Source organism: Polypterus senegalus, chromosome 13 (genome assembly GCF_016835505.1).
Source record: "Polypterus senegalus isolate Bchr_013 chromosome 13, ASM1683550v1, whole genome shotgun sequence".
In the NCBI taxonomy this organism is placed as follows: domain Eukaryota; kingdom Metazoa; phylum Chordata; class Cladistia; order Polypteriformes; family Polypteridae; genus Polypterus; species Polypterus senegalus.
In genome coordinates this window covers 93175653-93192082 of record NC_053166.1, presented here as the reverse complement: position 1 = coordinate 93192082, position 16430 = coordinate 93175653, and the positions used below count along the sequence as shown (strand labels likewise).

General features: G+C 37.3%; 1 protein-coding gene across 2 annotated transcripts in view; it reads right to left on the bottom strand.

Moving 5' to 3' along the window:
- Positions 1 to 16430, bottom strand: part of LOC120541883 (interferon regulatory factor 3-like) — a 48591-nt gene that overhangs the window by 8287 nt on the left and 23874 nt on the right. For both annotated transcript variants that reach the window (XR_005636107.1, XM_039773832.1), the window contains exons 6-7: positions 10423 to 10581; positions 4774 to 4932 (exon numbers count right to left, since the gene is read on the bottom strand). Coding sequence is in view for 1 of the 2 variants with exons in the window: in XM_039773832.1 (XP_039629766.1) it covers positions 4774 to 4932; positions 10423 to 10581 (318 nt within the window). In the remaining variant the exon portion in view is untranslated. The remainder of the gene's footprint in view (positions 1 to 4773; positions 4933 to 10422; positions 10582 to 16430) is intronic.

The window sequence follows — 16430 nt, the reverse complement described above, 5'->3', positions numbered from 1 at the left end:
CTTGATATGATAGATCAGTACAGTATCTACTCTTTCAGTACTCAAAACTATAATACAGCTGTCTGGAGATTTAAAATCATAATATGGTTGAAATAAATAATACAGGAAAGTACAAAATGGAAAGGGACATTATGTTTTTGAAATATGAGATGATCTTCAAAATGTAAATAAATATTAAGAAAAAAAGGCCCTGGTGTACTTCTGTACAGCTTCTTTAACATACGGTCTGTTATATAAAATACAGTCAACTGCATTAGGCAGTCTTTCAAACAAGTCCTCAAAAATGTCATATTTCTAAAAATGCTGTTAGTTTTATACAGTATATAAAGGTTCAAGTATTTACAGAAAATAAAACATTTTATGTACAAGCATGTACCAAGTTGACTAAAATCTGTATGTTAATCTACAGTGTCTTTTTAATATTCATATTTCCTGTTTAAAATGAGAGTTGAAATGATAACAGAGTTATGATGCATGGGTTGTACTGCTTTAAACAACATTTTAGTTCAAAGCAAGAATGTATCACATAGCAGAGATAAATCAAAATACAGGGTTCCCTGCTTTGTGGAGCTTATCTGTACCTGAAAATCTCTTCATAGTATGAATTTTTGCAACACAAAAACATACTGTAATAGCCATTAATTTAAATGGAAACAATCGTTCCCTGGCCCCAAAAAACTACTTTAATTTTTGCTAGAATAACACATAACGTTTACAGAATTTGTTAAATAATAACATTGGTCATCTAAGCAAAACCGAAGACAAAGTCTCTTTAATAAATGGTACTTAATAAGGCTGTGTATCTGTTCCTTTTTATTTCAAATCTAACATCCAAAGGAAGGACTTTTAGACCTTTCTTGGGCTCTTCCATCTTTTAGCAATCTTTTTTGGAGCCGTTATGCTCAAGGTAATGTGGGAAGACACATAAAAACACATGTGGCAAGTTGACTGAATCATAGGACACATTACTCTTATACAGCCATGTCCTAAACATCCAGCCCCACTCCCTTCTGCAAAGAGTGCAAATATATAGAATAAGTGTGACAATGATCAGGTGTTAGCGCAAATGTTGTGTGTTTGAAAATTGTCTTAGCTGCAAAAATTCAGCTTCATTGTAGTTCATAAAAATGAAAAGGCTGTTAAATGAAAAAGGTTGTTAAATAACTTTTTTATGTAGCTGAATTTTTGTAAAACCATTGTCTGTAAATTGGGGAAGCCTGTACCTTGATCTTTATTTTAGGGAAGCATGGTGTTTTCTCTGTGTTTCTGCAGATTTCTTGAAAACAGGGGTACATCATGTTTACAGTTTTCTGGTATGAGTTAGTGTGAGTGTGTTGTATGATTGATTGGGATTCCATTCAAGGTTGATTTCTGCCTTCAACTTGTGACTATCAGGCTAGTTTCCTGCTGCTGTCAGCTACACAAAACCATGCTGGCCAAACATGTACCACTCCATAGTACAACTAGCAACATTTAACAGGCCAAACCTAGAAACAGAAATGCATTCCTTTCTCACCTCATATAATGTGTTATTGTTTCCTTTCACTTACATTCCTCCAGCAGAAAATACTTTAATTTAGCTGCAAAATCAGCCTTGCATCTTGCTTCAGAGGGGCAGATTCTTTATCCCTGAATCTGCAGAATTCTTCCTTTTATAAATATTTGCTTTTTGAATAATCAGACCTGAAAATCAATGGTCCCATATATGGATCCATGGGATTCATAGTCCTGAAGGACAACCCTGGCGTGGAGCCTACACATAACCTAGAAGTGCATCTGCGTTTCAGTGCTATGGAACATGAATTACTCCCTGATCCAGCATAAAAGAAGCTGTTTGACCTCATCCAAATTGAGCTGCAGTCAGGTGGAAAAGGAAAATGCTTGCCTGGAGGAGTGTAGAGGGAGATTACTGCATTTTTGCTAGAGATCATTTTGCACTTTGAAGAAAGTACCTGTGAAAGGTACTGTTATATGATAAATGCCACATGTTTTTAATCCTTGACTATGTGGGTACCTTGGTGTCTGGGACATCCACTTCTGGTCACCCTGTATAGTTTTTGCCAGTTAAAAGTATTGACATTTTAGTCTAATTTTTACTCCATATGGAAACCACACTACTGTTCTCACCTTTAAAAAATAATTATTTATAAAAGCATTTCATGTACATAAAAAGTCAGACTTACATTGACACAAAAAATCTGCAATTCTGTGTTAAAATCCCAGTATGTAAAACATGCATGTCAAATTGACTACCGTTGGTGGGCCGCTTCGACTGCCATAAGTGCGTCAGCAAGCTGTACTGTAGAAAATACTATTATACAAAGTTACTTTAGCTTACTTTCCAATACTGAAAACGTTAAAAACTGTAACACTTAAAGTATTAAGAAAAGCAATTTATTTCCATACAACCTCCGTACAACAACATAGCCTCTTAGCTAGGTCCTTATATGGGAGTCTTACAGTCTGAGATCTATTTCTTTTGTCTCGACACTTGGCATCTCTTGTTAGTAACCAGTTTGTCAATATCAGGCTTGAAATCTTGGGGCAGTGTCATGCCTAGGGTATCACGGAGCTGACGCCGCAGCTGCAACTATACTAGCAGATGGAGTTTCCGGTACCATAATGCCATGGGAAAACGCGCTTTTGTCAGAAGGTGGAAGTAAGAAAAGTCAATAAGTAACGCCAAAGATGCAGAATGATTCAATCACAAACGATAGTAATCATTTTCTACAAGCTTAGTGCTAACTAGGATCTGCCATGCGTGTTTGACATGCCTAATTTAAAGGACTTAAATTTTAATTTAACTGATAGAAGATGATTTAACAGATTGGTTTATCGATTTCATGTGAATTCTCACTGCTGTAATTAACAATTTTCTCTATTGGTATTTCTACTAATAGGTTTGAAGTGTGCCACTGTAATCTATAGCGATGCCAAAGTTGAAGCCACACACACAAGCTGACAGAATGAAGCTGGCCAGAAAGATGGACTGAAATATGTGATAAGACGACTCTGGAAGGCTAGTTGCCCTATTTGGTGATATAGCCGGGGCCCCTATCTGCTATTTAAAGTTCTTTAAAGGAAGGAGTTTTTGGTTGATTAAAGTAGATCTGACCCATTAAATTCAGCCAGAGGCCATGAGTGATACAACAGGTGTAAAAGGTGCTAGAAGGGCACAGCCCAGATGGCAGTTGCCCATATCTGGCAAGACTCATAAAAACTTGAGTATATAAAATGAGGAGAAACCATGGGGAAGCCAGAAGCTGTCTCCATGCCGCTGAACACCCTGCTGGACCAGGCTCTTTTAGCTGTCAGCTTTCCCCATTGAAGGAACTGAATGACAACTGTATGTACCATTTACCTCTCTCCGGCCTGGATATGTACTGTATGTATAAATAATTATGCTTTGTATCTTGGGGGTGGAAGCTACAAATTTAGAAGCAAGATCTGCCTCTTTTATTTGCATGTTCTCCCCGTGTCTGTGTCGGGTTTCCTCCAGGTGCTCTGGTTTCCTCCCACAGTCCAAAGACATGCAGGTTAGGTACGCTGGGGATTCTAAATTGTCCCTAGTGTGTGCTTGGTATGTGTGTGTGTGTGCCCTGCGGTGGGCTGGCGCCCTGCCCAGGGTTTGTTTCCTGCCTTGCACCCTGTGTTGGCTGGGATTGGCTCCAGCAGCCCCCCGTGATACTGTGGTTAGGATATAGCAGGTTGGATAATGGATGGATGGATATTGCTGTCATCTGATTATTTCTGCCATAGTTTCTAAATGGATATACAGTAAACCCTCGTTTATCGTGGTTAATCCGTTCCAGGCTCTACCACGATAAATGAATTTCCGCAAAGTAGGATTCTTTATTTATAAATCTAATATTTTCGCAGTTAGAGAAAACCTGTTTACGACCTTCTAAATACATTTTTTAACATTATTACAGCCCTCTAGACATGAAATAACACCCTTTAGTCAAAAGTTTAAACTGTACTCCATGACAAGACAGAGATGACAGTTCTTTCTCTCAATTAAAAGAATGCAAACATATCTTCCTCTTCAAAGAAGTGTGCGCGTCAGGAGCAGAGAATGTCAGAGAGAGAGAGAAAAGTAAACAATCAAAAATCAATAGGGCTGTTGGGCTTTTAAGTGTGCGAAGCACCGCGAGGGAAGCATATCGTATATCATTGAGGAGTTTTATTTAATACGTAATACGTGCTCTGATTGGGTAGCTTCTCAGCCATCTGCCAGTAGCGTCCCTTGTATGAAATCAACTGGGCAAACAAACTGAGGAAGCAGAAATCCATGAACCAGCGAAAAATCCGTGATATATATTTAGATATGCTTACATTTAAGATCCGCGATAGAGTAAAGCCGCGAAAGTCGAAGCGCAATATAGCGAGGGATTACTGTATAAGGCTCAAGTCTCTTCTGCTTCAATAAAAATTGCAATTAGTATAATTTAAGCCAGTAGTTACTTTGACTGTTAACAGCTTCTCCATGTAACACTAACAACAAAGCTTTTACCTACATACCTTAAATTGTGTATAGGTTTGTATATTTTATATGTTCATTTTGTCAGATATCCATTTTTAGTAAACATGGTAAGTTTATTTGATATTATTTACAGCCATAGCTCATTGAGTGTCCATGCACTGCTATTTTGTGCTAAACCGTATCTAGTTATCTTATTTCACCTCATTACAGGTCCAAAATATCAAAGGTGAATTGCATCTAAATATAGTAACTGAATTTTGGTAAAGCCACAGTTTACTCTTAAAACTCACCCAGTTGCTCATTAATGAATGTACGGTCAACTTCATATCTAAATTCCTGTGTCTGTTGGAGACCTGGGTCAGGAGCTTCTGTTGCACTTTCAGGTATATTATAGGCTTCATGACATTCCGATGGCAAAAACGTGGTACTGTTCCCAAATTGAAATGTTCCTAAATAAATACATAAATAGATAAACAGGTTGGCTACCAGTCAGTCATACTTTATTTAATAAAGACTCGTTGACAGAAGACACCACCACATGATGCTTTACAAAGCACACATAAATAAAAGAAAGCACTCAAATGTCTTCAAAATATGCTTTTTTTTTTCAAAAATAGTAGAAGAATGTTGGTTTGTGAAATGACATACTTGAATTTGTGGAAATCACATGCATGTCTAATCTAAGCCTCAAACTGGGCTAGTGAAACCTTTGATGGCCTTAATTTTGTGGAAAGGTAATGTAACCAATAGCTTTTATAGTACAAATTTGTGATTAGTTCAGCCTCTGCTAATGAATGCTGCATGCATTGTAAACAACATACCGGTATATGTATAGAAAATGCTAAGGACTGCCTGTCTGTCATACAAAAACTCAGAAACATTTGGCCTTGAACCTTAATCTCAAAAGCCTATGCCATGATAAGTGTAACATGACCCATGAATTAGATGTGCAGGCTACCTTGGCCATTAAATTGTGCTTTGGGCCCTTTCACTGCAAGCCACAGTGCAGCTGCACAGCATGAAAGAAGAAAGGAACAGTGAAGTTGGGCACGCAGCATTTCAGACAGGAAGAGAACCCCTGTGACATCAGATGACAGTAAGACAACTGGTAGAAGCCATTTTTTTGTGATGGGGGGAAAAAGAAGGATGGTACCTTGTCCTTCTACTGTGCATAACCTATTATTTGCAATATACTAGTCTTCACTAAATATTAATCTATATGGCATACAAAGTTCAAATGTAGTAAAAGATTCAGAGCAGTTTTGCTCACTAAACTTTTCACACAAAGTTTAAATATTCATGATTTATTTTGACATTGCACTATTTTAATTTTGCTTTATGTTTGAAAAACAAAGTGTCACCTGAGCTTTCATTGACTTTTTTTCCTGAATCACTGAATTTGAATGTTGTACAGAAACATGACCTATTGTACAGCACAAATAACATTTTCAAATGGATTAAAATCACTTAATCAAATTTAAGGTAGTTTGGGTCCAGAGTCTATCCTTAACATTGCTGGGCACAACTTAAAGGTCTTCTAATTGAATGTGTGTGTTGTGAATTTTCATTAGCTGTCCAGAGTTGGTTGTTAAATGGACAGGTGGATCATATGATGTCATGTGCCTTAACATATTTACTTTGCCATATTTAGATGTAAACATACATAAAATTTTCAAAAATACTAGAGAGAAGCCATGTAGATGTAATGAATGAAGAAAGCTTCACTGTGTAAAAGAATATTAAAAATAATTTCACACCATGTAAATATGTTGTGCTGCTTAAACATGTAAATATGTTCAGCTGCTACAGCAAGTAACCATGTTAACATCTGTGCACATATACTATGTTCATTATTATTTAGTTATGTATATTTTCACTGTTATTTCCACTTAAAAATAGTTAGTATAAGATATGAAGATTTGTGTGGATTAGCAAAGTTCGTCAAAGGATATTTGACAGTGCATTTCCTGGGTTCCCCAACAACCCTATCTGCCAATTTTTTCCCCTAAAAATTTGCTGTGCAGCCAGCACAGATTAATTTTTTACCCAGTGCCCTCTGATGCTTTGTGAGTCCAGCATCGCATCACACAGCTATAGCAGCCATGTTGGATTGAGATGTCACTACTCAATCTGCGCTACCTGCCCAGTTTGCATCGCGCATGCACAGAACTTTCACTCATGTGTACTGTGAGCATACTCCACCTCACACTTTACGGAGCTGCCTTTTCGCATCAGTTGTTAATATTTTACAACATATGCATTGTCACACACACAAGATTAGTAGACAATTTACAACCTCCAGTAAATGTGATCAATCACCAGACTGAGGGTTGACACCCTCAGATAACACTTTCTCTCTTTCCTCCTCTGCAGACAATCAGAAAGAAGTCCCGCCTGACAACCTCACTTCTTCCATCAACTCTTTATAAACACCATTTTGTATTATGTTATTAATTTTTGAATTGAGCTTGGTCTAAAATGACATTTTCTTCATATTCTTTGCATCTCTTGAACTATGCAGGGTGGCTACCCCAAACCTTTTTTGTTGTTCTTATGGTTTCTTCACAACATGCATATGTGATGTCACTACCTAATCAGTACTTCAGCCAGATTGCATTTTAAAAAAAAAAAAAAAAACTTGAGCTATTTTTATTTAAGGGGTACATTAGCTAACACTAATGATAATATTATTAAATTATTATTATTATTAATTTCTTACCTAATTTCATTTGGGTTTTTTTTCTTTGACATCTTGTAAAGCACTTTGAGCTACAGCCTGAGTATTAAAATGTGCTATAGAAATAAATGCTACTGTTGTCTCTTTAAGATTGTTTTTGTTCATTGTTCTTTGTGGGTGGGGCTCCAGAACATGGAGCCACCCTGACATCACCACTCCTGGTCCTGCCTCTACCAATTTAAGTAAATGCTCAGGAGATTGTTAATTTTATTGTTGAGTCCTGTAGGTATTGCTATTTCTAGTTTCAGCTATTTTTTATATATTCTTACACTGTTTTCTTGGATTTTTTTTCTGGATGATATATTTGAATAAGATTGCTGTGGATTGCCTTGTTAGTCAAATATTTTCCCTCTTTTTCTATATTGAGCATTTTGGCCTTACTTGCTATTTTTGTAAATAAATCTTAAATTTATAAAAGCTTCTCTGTTGCTCTTTTTGTTCACAAGCCAGGGATGGACAGTTATCCTTCCTCTTGTATAGTTTAATAATAGATTTATGGAGATTTTGTGTTTTACATTTTTGGGCTGCTCCAGCTGAAGCCAACAGGTCATATTTGGGGCCTGACTGAATTAAAGTGAGCCTCTGCTGGGCAGGATATTCAAGACCCTATATTGCTTGTTGGCTTTTTTTTTGGAGGCCTTACAGCCATTCTGCCGTTGTTAAGACTCAATTTCATAACAATGCAGTCTGAGGTAACAGCACACCACCCCGGCACATGCCAGGTGTGAAACTCTCTAGGAACTGCATTCCAAGACCCACTGATTTTTGTGAAATTGAGCATCTTCATAGGGGAAAGCTGTCTTTCTTTCACCCCACCTCCCATTCCATCAGTAGCAGTCTGCACAACAACATGTGTCCTTCTCTCATGCTTCCTCTTTCAAGTCTGATCCACCTAAATTACCAATATTTTAGTTTGGTAAACCTTAGATGGCCTGCCATCATTTTTAGAATAGTTTTAGAAACTTTCAGACTGAAGCATTATAGAATGTAAAACGAGGAACAAAGACAATCGTTATCAATTAGTAATAATAAAATGAACGTATCTAGCATTTAATTTTAGTGTTCGCTGATGTTAATTAACAGTAGAAAATGTTTGCATTAGACGTAGTTACTAATGTTTTTTATCCTTCTTCCTTCCTTAAAAAATAAACATAGGAACAAGCTGAACCTACAAGCAGAACTGCATTTCCATGAAGCAATCTTAGACTTCACATTGACGTAGAAACATTTGCAAGTTATCTTTCTCGTTTTCATCAGAATTCATATGTAACTGTAGCTCTTCTATTTCTTAATACTCATCCCATGTTTCTTCTTTTCTCTGCCCCGTTCTGGTCACAAACACTCCTTTCTCTCCTCAGCTATATCTTCTACTGGACCTTACTTCTCACAGGAGGGGGGCAGATTCTTTATCCCTGAATCTGTACAATTCCTCCTTTTATAAACTTTTTCTTTTTGAATTATCAGCCATGAGAATCAATGGAGCCTCACAAAAGAATGCAGAATTGATCCTCTGCAATATCTCATTTTACCTCATAGCAGCATCGAAATATAAAGATCACAATAAAGCTATACTCCCAAGGTTTTAGGACAAGAATGTAATTTTGGTGGTTTAGGTAATTTACTAACCAGAATTTGATCATGTAACTTTTTATATTCTATCTTTTCATCTTAGTTGATCACAAAATAAAAATCATATTTAACTGTTGTAAGTGTCCTAATAGATGGACTGGCACCCCAGCTGGGATGACGGGAGATTCCTGGCCTGAACAGGTGATCATAATGGATGGACACGATACATGGAGGCATAACCCGGCTAGGATGGTTCTCGATTATTATCCCAGTCAAGGTGGAAGATTAATGGATGGACTGAGATAGATGATAGATGGCAGTGCTCCTCTGGCATAGTAGGTATACTACTATCCAAAATCATGCTGTGTGAATCCTATTAGTAGTCAAGATCCAAGACCATGCTCCGATTCGCAGCTTTGGGTTTATATAAGCGGAGGCATTGACTAGATGGTACAACAATTTGGCGCTCCCTGGTTTTAAAAGTTTGAAACCCCCTGCTCTAACCCAGTTCATTCCAGACTGCTCTAACTGATTGGGTTATTGATTTCATATGCATGTTCTCTGTTGTAAGTAACCATTTTCTTTGTTGGTGGTATTATAATTTAAGCTAGTAATTATTTTGACATGAGCTTCTCCATGTTTCTCTATTATGGGGAAGCAAAGCAAACAGGGGCCGAAGCCCCCTAGTAGCAATAACAATTCTTTTACCTCCATACCTTAAATAATGTATAGGTCTGTATATTTTATATTATTTGTTCATTTTGTCAGTTACCCATTTTAGTAAACATGTTACATTTATTTCATGTTATTTACATTCATAGCTCACTGAGTGTCCGTGCACTGCTATCATCACATCTCGTCATTGTTCCAAAACATCAAAATTGAATTGTGTCTAAATAAAGCAACTGAAGCTTGGTAAGCTACAATTTAAGATCATCCATCCGCTCATTAATGAATATACGGTCAACTTCTTGTCTAACTTCCTGTGTTTGTTGGAGACATGGGTCAGGAACATTTGTTGCAATTTCTGGTAAATTGTAGGCTCTACACTGTGGTGGGCTGGCACCCTGCCTGGGGTTTGTTTCCTGCCTTGCGCCCTGTGTTGGCTGGGATTGGCTCCAGCAGACCCCCGTGACCCTGTGGTTAGGATATAGCAGGTTGGCTAATGGATGGATGGATATTGCTGACATCTGATTATTTCCGCCATAGTTTCTAAATGGATATATATGGTTCAAGTCTCTTCTGCAGCAATAAAGAACGCAATTCCAGGAAAAATGTGCCCCCTGCTGGATACAGTATTAGTATAATTTAAGCCAGTAGTTACTTTGACTGTTAACAGCTTCTCCATGTAACACTAACAACAAAGCTTTTACCTACATACCTTAAATTGTGTATAGGTTTGTATATTTTATATGTTCATTTTGTCAGATATCCATTTTTAGTAAACATGGTAAGTTTATTTGATATTATTTACAGCCATAGCTCATTGAGTGTCCATGCACTGCTATTTTGTGCTAAACCGTATCTAGTTATCTTATTTCACCTCATTACAGGTCCAAAATATCAAAGGTGAATTGCATCTAAATATAGTAACTGAATTTTGGTAAAGCCACAGTTTACTCTTAAAACTCACCCAGTTGCTCATTAATGAATGTACGGTCAACTTCATATCTAAATTCCTGTGTCTGTTGGAGACCTGGGTCAGGAGCTTCTGTTGCACTTTCAGGTATATTATAGGCTTCATGACATTCCGATGGCAAAAACGTGGTACTGTTCCCAAATTGAAATGTTCCTAAATAAATACATAAATAGATAAACAGGTTGGCTACCAGTCAGTCATACTTTATTTAATAAAGACTCGTTGACAGAAGACACCACCACATGATGCTTTACAAAGCACACATAAATCAAAGAAAGCACTCAAATGTCTTCAAAATATGCTTTTTTTTTTCAAAAATAGTAGAAGAATGTTGGTTTGTGAAATGACATACTTGAATTTGTGGAAATCACATGCATGTCTAATCTAAGCCTCAAACTGGGCTAGTGAAACCTTTGATGGCCTTAATTTTGTGGAAAGGTAATGTAACCAATAGCTTTTATAGTACAAATTTGTGATTAGTTCAGCCTCTGCTAATGAATGCTGCATGCATTGTAAACAACATACCGGTATATGTATAGAAAATGCTAAGGACTGCCTGTCTGTCATACAAAAACTCAGAAACATTTGGCCTTGAACCTTAATCTCAAAAGCCTATGCCATGATAAGTGTAACATGACCCATGAATTAGATGTGCAGGCTACCTTGGCCATTAAATTGTGCTTTGGGCCCTTTCACTGCAAGCCACAGTGCAGCTGCACAGCATGAAAGAAGAAAGGAACAGTGAAGTTGGGCACGCAGCATTTCAGACAGGAAGAGAACCCCTGTGACATCAGATGACAGTAAGACAACTGGTAGAAGCCATTTTTTTGTGATGGGGGGAAAAAGAAGGATGGTACCTTGTCCTTCTTCTGTGCGTAACCTGCTATTATTCGCAAAATACTGCGGCTAAATGTGCTAAGTGTGTGGCAAATTGCAGAAGCTGATTACATGATAGGCACAATAAGAATGACAGCTCTAGTTTTCTCTAAATATAAATATATATGGCATACAAAATTCAAATGTAAAAGATTCAGAGCAGTTTTGCTCACTAAACTTTTCACACAAAGTTTAAATATTCATGATTTATTTTGACATTGCACTATTTTAATTTTGCTTTATGTTTGAAAAACAAAGTGTCACCTGAGCTTTCATTGACTTTTTTTCCTGAATCACTGAATTTGAATGTTGTACAGAAACATGACCTATTGTACAGCACAAATAACATTTTCAAATGGATTAAAATCACTTAATCAAATTTAAGGTAGTTTGGGTCCAGAGTCTATCCTTAACATTGCTGGGCACAACTTAAAGGTCTTCTAATTGAATGTGTGTGTTGTGAATTTTCATTAGCTGTCCAGAGTTGGTTGTTAAATGGACAGGTGGATCATATGATGTCATGTGCCGTAACATATTTACTTTGACATATTTAGATGTAAACATACATAAAATTTTCAAAAATACTAGAGAGAAGCCATGTAGATGTAATGAATGAAGAAAGCTTCACTGTGTAAAAGAATATTAAAAATAAGCAAATAATTTCACACCATGTAAATATGTTGTGCTGCTTAAACATGTAAATATGTTGAGCTGCTACAGCAAGTAACCATGTTAACATCTGTGCACATATACTATGTTCATTATTATTTAGTTATGTATATTTTCACTGTTATTTCCACTTAAAAATAGTTATTATAAGATATGAAGATTTGTGTGGATTAGCAAAGTTCGTCAAAGGATATTTGACAGTGTATTTCCTGAGGTCACCAGCAACCCTATCTGCCAATTTTTTCCCCTAAAAATTTGCTGTGCAGCCAGCGCAGATTAATTTTTTACCCAGTGCCCAATGATGCTTTGTGAGTCCAGCATGGCATCACACAGCTGTAGCAGCCATGTTGGATTGAGATGTCACTGCTCAATCTGTGCTACCTGCCCAGTTTGCATCGCGCATGCACAGAACTTTCACTCATGTGTACTGTGAGCATACTCCACCTCACACTTTATGGAGCTGCCTGATCTCCTTTTCACATCATTTGTTAATATTTTACAACATATGCATTGTCACACACACAAGATTAGTAGACAATTTACAACCTCCAGTAAATGTGATCAATCACTAGACTGAGGGTTGACACCCTCAGATAACACTTTCTCTCTTTCCTCATCTGCAGACCATCAGAAAGAAGTCCCGCCTGACAACCTCACTTCTTCCATCAACTCTTTATAAACACCATTTTGTATTATGTTATTAATTTTTGAACTGAGCTTGGTCTGAAAAGACATTTTCTTCATATTCTTTGCATCTCTTGAACTATGCAGGGTGGCTACCCCAAACCTTTTTTGTTGTTCTTATGGTTTCTTCACAACATGCATATGTGATGTCACTACCTAATCAGTACTTCAGCCAGATTGCATTTTAAAAAAAAACAAAAACTTGAGCTATTTTTATTTAAGGGGTACATTAGCTAACACTAATGATAATATTATTAAATTATTATTATTATTAATTTCTTACCTAATTTCATTTGGGTTTTTTTTTTCTTTGACATCTTGTAAAGCACTTTGAGCTACAGCCTGAGTATTAAAATGTGCTATAGAAATAAATGCTACTGTTGTCTCTAAGTTTATTTTTGTTCATTGTTCTTTGTGGGTGGGGCTCCAGAACATGGAGCCACCCTGACATCACCACTCCTGGTCCTGCCTCTACCAATTTAAGTAAATGCTCAGGAGATTGTTAATTTTATTGTTGAGTCCTGTAGGTATTGCTATTTCTAGTTTCAGCTATTTTTTTATATATTCTTACATTGTTTTCTTGGATTTTTTTTTTCTGGACGATATATTTGAATATGTTTGTGGATTGCCTTGTTAGTCAAATATTTTCCCTCTTTTTCTATATTGAGCAGTTTGGCCTTACTTGCTATTTTTGTAAATAAATCTTAAATTTATAAAAGCTTCTCTGTTGCTCTTTTTGTTCACAAGCCAGGGATGGACAGTTATCCTTCCTCTTGTATAGTTTAATAATAGATTTATGGAGATTTTGTGTTTTACATTTTTGGGCTGCTCCAGCTGAAGCCAACAGGTCATATTTGGGGCCTGACTGAATTAAAGTGAGCCTCTGCTGGGCAGGATATTCAAGACCCTATATTGCTTGTTGGCTTTTTTTTTGGAGGCCTTACAGCCATTCTGCCGTTGTTAAGACTCAATTTCATAACAATGCAGTCTGAGGTAACAGCACACCACCCTGGCACATGCCAGGTGTGAAACTCTCTAGGAACTGCATGCCAAGACCCACAGATTTTTGTGAAATTGAGCATCTTCATAGGGGAAAGCTGTCTTTCTTTCACCCCACCTCCCATTCCACCAGTAGCAGTCTGCACAACAACATGTGTCCTTCTCTCATGCTTCCTCTTTCAAGTCTGATCCACCTAAATTACCAATATTTTAGTTTGGTAAACCTTAGATGGCCTGCCATCATTTTTAGAATAGTTTTAGAAACTTTCAGACTGAAGCATTATAGAATGTAAAACGAGGAACAAAGACAATCGTTATCAATTAGTAATAGTAAAATGAATGTACCTAACATTTAATTTTAGTGTTCACTGATGTTAATCAACAGTAGAAAATGTTTGCATTAGACGTAGTTACTAATGTTTTTTATCCTTCTTCCTTCCTTAAAAAATAAACATAGGAACAAGCTGAACCTACAAGCAGAACTGCATTTCCATGAAGCAATCTTAGACTTCACATTGACGTAGAAACATTTGCAAGTTATCTTTCTCGTTTTCATCAGAATTCATATGTAACTGTAGCTCTTCTATTTCTTAATACTGATCCCATGTTTCTTCTTTTCTCTGCCCCGTTCTGGTCACAAACACTCCTTTCTCTCCTCAGCTATATCTTCTACTGGACCTTACTTCTCACAGGAGGGGGGCAGATTCTTTATCCCTGAATCTGTACAATTCCTCCTTTTATAAACTTTTTCTTTTTGAATTATCAGCCATGAGAATCAATGGAGCCTCACAAAAGAATGCAGAATTGGTCCTCTGCAATATCTCATTTTACCTCATAGCAGCATCGAAATATAAAGATCACAATAAAGCTATACTCCCAAGGTTTTAGGACAAGAATGTAATTTTGGTGGTTTAGGTAATTTACTAACCAGAATTTGATCATGTAACTTTTTATATTCTATCTTTTCAACTTAGTTGATCATAAAATAAAAATCATATTTAACTGTTGTAAGTGTCCTAATAGATGGACTGGCACCCCAGCTGGGATGACGGGAGATTCCTGGCCTGAACAGGTGATCATAATGGATGGACACGATACATGGAGGCATAACCCGGCTAGGATGGTTCTCGATTATTATCCCAGTCAAGGTGGAAGATTAATAGATGGACTGAGATAGATGATAGATGGCAGTGCTCCTCTGGCATAGTAGGTATACTACTATCCAAAATCATGCTGTGTGAATCCTATTAGTAGCCAAGATCCAAGACCATGCTCCGATTCGCAGCTTTGGGTTTATATAAGCGGAGGCATTGACTAGATGGTACAACAATTTGGCGCTCCCTGGTTTTAAAAGTTTGAAACCCCCTGCTCTAACCCAGTTCATTCCAGACTGCTCTAACTGATTGGGTTATTGATTTCATATGCATGTTCTCTGTTGTAAGTAACCATTTTCTTTGTTGGTATTATTATAATTTAAGCTAGTAATTATTTTGACATGAGCTTCTCCATGTTTCTCTATTATGGGCAAGCAAAGCAAGCAGGGGCCGAAGTCCCCTAATAGCAATAACAACAATTCTTTTACCTCCATACCTTAAATAATGTATAGGTCTGTATATTTTATATTATTTGTTCATTTTGTCAGTTACCCATTTTAGTAAACATGTTACATTTATTTCATGTTATTTACTGTACATTCATAGCTCACTGAGTGTCCGTGCACTGCTATCATCACATCTCATCATTGTTCCAAAACATCAAAATTGAATTGTGTCTAAATAAAGCAACTGAAGCTTGGTAAGCTACAATTTAAGCTTAAAACTCATCCATCCGCTCATTAATGAATATACGGTCAACTTCTTGTCTAACTTCCTGTGTCTGTTGGAGACATGGGTCAGGAACATCTGTTGCAATTTTTGATGAATTGTAGGCTCTACGCTGTGGTGGGCTGGCGCCCTGCCTGGGGTTTGTTTCCTGCCTTGCACTCTGTGTTGGCTGGGATTGGCTCCAGCAGACCCCCATGACCCTGTAGTTAGGATATAGTGGGTTGGATAATGGATGGATGGATGTAGGCTCTACGACATATTGGAGTTAAAAACATGATACTGTTCTCAAATTGGGATGTTCCTATACAAATACACAATCTCAATCATATAAACAAACAGAACTACCCAGATGTTGGTGTTCATTTTCGGACCACAACACCCGGAGCCCCATTTGCCTCCTGGTGGAATAGCTTGAAACCTTCTAAGTCCTTTGGTTTGTTTTATTGAGTTAGTATATAATTGTACCTATAATGGGGTTATTCTGCCCAATCTCTTTCTATTTTACAATACAAACTAGTTAGAGCCAGACTGCCTAAAGCAAAATAAAATTCAACTGTCATCCACCCATCCATTAACCAACCCGCTATATCCTAACTACAGGGTCACGGGGATCTGCTGGAGCCAATCCCAGCCAACACAGGGTGCAAGGCAGGAAACAAACCCCAGGCAGGGCGCCAGCCCACCGGAGGGCAAGCACACACACACCTACCAAGCACATACTAGGGACAATTTAGAATTGCCAATGCACCTAACCTGCATGTCTTTGGACTGTGGGAGAAAACCCATGCAGACACAGGGAGAACATGCAAACTCCACGCAGGGAGGACCCGGGAAGCGAACCCAGATCTCCTAACTGCACAACTGTGCCGCCTCAACTGTCATTCATTCTACAAATATTTTTTTCCAAATACAGTTCTTTATATTACATTTTTATCCCTCTTTTCAAACAAT